The sequence below is a fragment of the Pteropus alecto genome, unplaced genomic scaffold (genome assembly GCF_000325575.1).
Source record: "Pteropus alecto unplaced genomic scaffold, ASM32557v1 scaffold11, whole genome shotgun sequence".
NCBI lineage: Eukaryota > Metazoa > Chordata > Mammalia > Chiroptera > Pteropodidae > Pteropus > Pteropus alecto.
This window is the reverse complement of record NW_006431956.1, coordinates 593,127-598,439: the sequence shown is the minus strand read 5'-3', so window position 1 is coordinate 598,439 and position 5,313 is coordinate 593,127. Positions and strand designations below refer to the sequence as shown.

The 5,313-nt window shown below is 33.0% G+C and overlaps 1 protein-coding gene across 10 annotated transcripts in view; it reads right to left on the bottom strand.

Annotated features, from left to right (window-relative positions):
• FAM208B (family with sequence similarity 208 member B) overlaps positions 1-5,313 on the bottom strand; it is a 67,021-nt gene that overhangs the window by 44,109 nt on the left and 17,599 nt on the right. For 7 of the 10 annotated variants that reach the window (XM_015585610.2, XM_015585611.2, XM_025043400.1 and 4 more), the window contains exons 2-4: positions 2,761-2,906; positions 2,152-2,247; positions 1,036-1,108 (exon numbers count right to left, since the gene is read on the bottom strand). The exons of 1 other annotated variant lie outside the window; for it this stretch is intronic. In XM_015585610.2, the coding sequence (XP_015441096.1) occupies positions 1,036-1,108; positions 2,152-2,247; positions 2,761-2,906 (315 nt within the window). Of the gene's footprint in view, positions 1-1,035; positions 1,109-2,151; positions 2,248-2,760; positions 2,907-5,313 lie in introns of those variants that run through there. 2 more of the 10 variants (XM_006906943.3, XM_025043403.1) reach the window with 1 other exon arrangement.

The window sequence follows — 5,313 nt, the reverse complement described above, 5'->3', positions numbered from 1 at the left end:
AGGAATCTAGACATGAAGCTCAATTATCTTTCTCAGTCTTGATCTCCAAATTCCACAGCATCTGACATAGCTAAATACCCCTCCTTAGAACCTTCTGCTGTCTGTAAAACTTTACTTCCTGGATTCTTCATCCATCTGACTGCTCTTAACTCCTCCTCCTTCTATATCCTTCCCATCTCCCCACATCTTGGTTCCACAACAATCCAAAAGTTCTGTTCTTGGCCATCTTTTCCTTCTATACTGTTCCATATAACAGTATCTTTGGCTTCAACTAACACCACCCAATCTCCACTCCTAATCTCTTTCCCAACTATTTTTACTACCAGCAGGATATCTTCCAGAAACACTTATGAAAATCTCGTTATTTCTCAAATTTAATTCATGAAAGCAGTAGTGTCCACTTACTGAGAGGTTACTAGGTGTGTGCTGTGCTCAGCACTTTTAGTCTCACGTGTCCTCACAACAAATCTAGAAGACAGTTTTATCTATTTTACAGATGAGGAAACTGAAGCTTAAAAAAATTTAGTGTTAATCCATGTTCTTAACCATAAGATTACCTTTCTCTTTTAATGTATCAGCTTTCCTACCAATCTCCTTTCCTTCAGTGTCTCCCTTCGTAAAATCACTGTAGTGTAAGTTTAAACCCTTATCTTTGACTATTTCCTCTCTCTTACTCATCACATTCCACAGTTGCCAAGTTTGGTCAGTTCTATCTACTCTCCATTCCTACTGCCATTATGATAGTGAAGAAGAGATCTTCGCTAGTCCTGGATACCCGTAATAACCTCCTAGCACTGAAAGATACCTTTAGCATCTTTTCTAGTCCAACCAACCTTTAAAAGAAAGAGTTCTGATCATGTAACTCCTTTTGGAAAACCTTTAGTCTTACACTCAAAGATCTTTAATATGATAAAGTTCTGATTCTAAAAATTATTGTTTATCATTAATGAAACTGGTGCTTAATATGGGTATCCTATGATATAAATTAAACCCTATTTCATTTGTAAAAGGGATTCTTTTTTCCTACAGACTTACCTTTTGCTGGGTCACCCAAAGTGCTGATAGCACTGCTGCCAATACAGAGTCCACGCTGACATACCAACTTTGCCTTTAAACAAAAAATAGTACTTTGCTTATCATATCAGTCTTGGGAGAGGTAATGAAATAATGCTATAATCTATAAGCTTTCAAATACATAGACTCTGTACACTGTGTGTATTCATGGCACAAAGCAAGCTTATATAAGGCAACTGTGTTCTGGTTAATAGTTCAAAGTTTTTCATGAAATTTTGTCATTTCTGTTAACAAAAATGTCACCACCAAAACCAAATTAAGCAAGATCACAGATAAGTCCTCTCTTAAAGATTTTTCAATTATAGCTTTGGAATCACTAAATTTGAAAACATTTTACCCCCAAATGTTTTTTTGTAGGATGAATCCATAGTATCTTATTTAGAAATAAGTGATATATAAATTCTTCTGGTGTTACTGTAAAAATCTTTACGTTAGACACTAATATTAATCATTCTTTAAGCAAATGCAACCTTGTTCTTTAAAATTAGCCCAACCAAAACATTACCTTTGAATTATGTTAAAACTGTATCTAAATGCCAAACATATCTTTGGAGACATAACCTGCACACAGTTCCTCCTCCTACAAGTTAGGTACAAGCAATGGTATGGATGTTCAACCTTCAAAGACAGGTGTGAAATAATCCCAATTAACTAGAATGCTGGAAGTGTTCTGTTCCTCTTATCTCAAAACCATGTATTTAAACTTGAAAAACCTCCACGAGGAACATAAAGTATCTATGTAAACAATAATACAGAATGGAGAAATATCCATTCACTCCATTAAAAGGCATTACTGATACTTAAGAAATTGTTTTAATTCAAATCTCACCATGAGATTACAAGTGTATTTAAAATAAAACTATAAAGGACCTATAAAAAGTTGTATAAATCAAATCTCTTTCATAACTGGCTTTTACTGTCATTTACACTGCCACCAAACTAAATAACAAAAAAGACTGATGAACTGGTAATCTTACAATTCTTACATAACTGAAATACCAATATTTAAGTTTAATGATATCACTAATTTTATACATAATATCACAACATTAATTTTCTACAACCTAATTCCCTTACCTGATTTTCAGTTTCAAACAGAAGAAACCCGTAAGTTTCTTGAAGTTCTTCCTGAGTATAGTTACTTGCTTTTTTTTCTTGGTAAAAAGTTTTGTACTGTATAAAGAGAGAATAACCAAATGCTATAAATGTTATTTTGCCTTGTAAATTAATTTTTAAAATGCATCACCTGCATTTGAAGTACAAAATGGGATGAAGAAGCACTAATCATTAGCTACTAAACAGTCATAGGGAGTATAGTCAATACCATTATAATTGGCTGTGTGTAGTGCCAGATGGGTGCTAGAGTAACTGGGGGGATCATTGTTATAAATCATATAAATGTCTAACCAATGTACTATATACCTGAAACTAATATAAAACAAAATAAAAATAAATAACTGCATCATCTGAATTCCTCCTAATAAAAGACTAATAAAATGTGTTATTTTCCTATCCCTTAGAATACATTATCATTACCTTCCAAGTGATCATTTCCAAAGATCTGGTATCTACTCTGAAAAGTGACAGCTTAAAAAAACTAGGCTTATATACCCAAAATGATGGGTCTATTTCTTTAAAGCTAAAATAAAACTAACACACAGGTACAGTGTGTACCAAGCACCTCACCTCGTTTAAGAAAATGTCATTTTTCACCAAAGTCACTTGACTGTACTGAAAACCATGCTCAGATGCAGAGTCCAAGTAAGAAGTATGGAGAATTGAAACTGCCCTCTGGAAGACAGAGTCTGAACTCAAGGACACTGTCTCAAAAACTGTAAAACACAAACAAAAATAATGCAACTGTTTAAGATAACCAAAAAAATGGGGTTTTTTGGCATACTAAATATCACTGAATACTTCATCTATTTCCGATATAACTAAAACTTTTACAATGTATTTTGGCTATCATATCTACAGTGTCTTAACTTAAAAGATCGCTCATGCGAAGAAAATAATCTAAATGAATTACAACTGAGGGTGAATCACTTTCAATACAAGAGTAAAACATACTCTGCCAGACCCCTTATGCTTTGAGGTTTAAAGCTGTTGCTGTAACTGCAGGGGACTGTACTGTCAAGCTTGTGGTCCGTAGTCACTAACCCATGTTTCTCACCCTTACAATTTTTTAAACCTACATCATATTCTGACAAACTCGCCCTTCCCACTTTCTCATCAAATCCCCGAGTCTACCAGGTTCCTTTAGAGGGGCCTACTGTTGCGCGCTCCGCAAACACATTAGAAATCACCAGTTTAGATGGGTCTATTGAACCTTACTTCTTATGGGTTGTATTATAAAATCATTTGTTTCATTTTACAAAAATAAAACTTTATTACTTTTTTGAAAGTGTTTTTTGTTTGTTTGTTTGTTTTAAAACCATACCTATTTGCTATCCCACAGATTCTGATATGCCCTTCCCAGGAGAGGCATGTTTCCTAATTAAGAATTGGTGACATATCCAATAATTCTCATGATTGAACTTGAGCCTTTCAACTTTACAAGTCTTCACTGTAGCAAGAACTGAGCCTAATGAATTCTGATAACATTTAACCATTTGATTTGATTATTGGCCTCTGTTTGTATCTTCTCTACTTTCTTATACAAGATGGGGGGTGGTGGTGGTGGCACAAACTGATAATTTATAAATAATAAAGAGTATAGAACAATTCTATAGCACTGGAAGTTTTAGTTATATAGTATAAATAAGCACATTAATATGGCTTCCTAATCTTACCAGAACTCTGCAAATTCAAGTTCAAAAGTTAAAGGGGAAAAAAAGCATTTTCATTAAAATTGACTTATGAATAACAGAAGTTAAAGAAAAAAAACTAGACTGTCATAGAAATGAAACAAACACTTCAGTAAAATTAATTTGGACTAAACTGTCCTAACACTTCAATTATAAAGGTAGTTTAAAAATGTTTTAATAAGCAAAACTTCCTAGTAACAACAATGAAAGATTATAAATAACAAGGAAAAAAAAAGAGCATGAAATATTTAACTTTCTGAGGTTGGTACATCTGATCCATATCAATTCTGTTATACTTTTTCTCAGTTTCACTTTCTCCTTCAATATCAGTACAACTGTACGTTCAATCACAAGGACATTCCAAACAGATTAAAACAGCAAAACACGGTGACAATAACATTATGGTTTTCTTTAGCTGCATTAACTCAAACTGGGAAGCTTATGCATTTGCAAATTCATCTTACAAATGCTAGCAATACAAATTTGTATTGCTAGCTCTAATACAAATGAGCAGTCCTTTAAAAATTATAATTTTGGAAACTTTGTATTTAATATTTTTTAAAAGGCAATGTCATATTAAAAATCTAAGAATAATCTGAGACTCAATATTTGAGCAATACGTTGCTTACAGTGAAATAAAGGTTGTTACAGCTTTGGAAACGAACCCCGTGATCATCAGCTCCTCTAAATTCCGCAAGATGTTAATAGGTAGGAGCAGATTCTAAGTTTTGTAAGTACTGAATATTACCTATATCCCTATTTTTGAGTGTCAATGAACAATAAACTGAAAACTGTAAAAAATAGTGCAATTAAAAAAAACTGATCTCACATAGTGCTTCACAAATACATGTGGTCAGAGAACGCTTTATGCCAGTGTGTAGAATATTGTTCTCAGTAGAGCTAATAAAGATAATGATTTAAAATAAGAACAAGTAGAAAATGAATTACTTTGTGCATCCATATTTTTATTTCTAAAACTATTTATGGTTTAAAATGCTCCCCCTTTAGGTCAGCATTCTCCAAATAGCAGTGTATTTATAAAAGTAATCATTGTACAGTTAAAAGGAAAAACATGTCAAAAGCCAAGTTGTTGGAAAACCACACTAAATCTTGAATCTTTCATGACTTCTTAAGAAATTACTTCAATTATACTCTCTTTAAGAAAGCACAAGTTTTCTGCTTTGCAAATAAATAGATAAGAATTTGAGAATTTGACACTCTTCTTACAAAATGTACTTTCATTTAAGAATCTAACTAGTGTGCGAAACAATATGAGCACAAAATAAATGAATGACCTCATTTTTGCTGAGCAATATACAAGCTTTTTTATGTACTCAAGACTACTGGGAGGATGAAGTGGGGACTATTCCACAAAAAAACCCTAAAACATCTAAGACAGCAGCTTGGAAGTGCCTGTCTGTAAAGTGGAAAG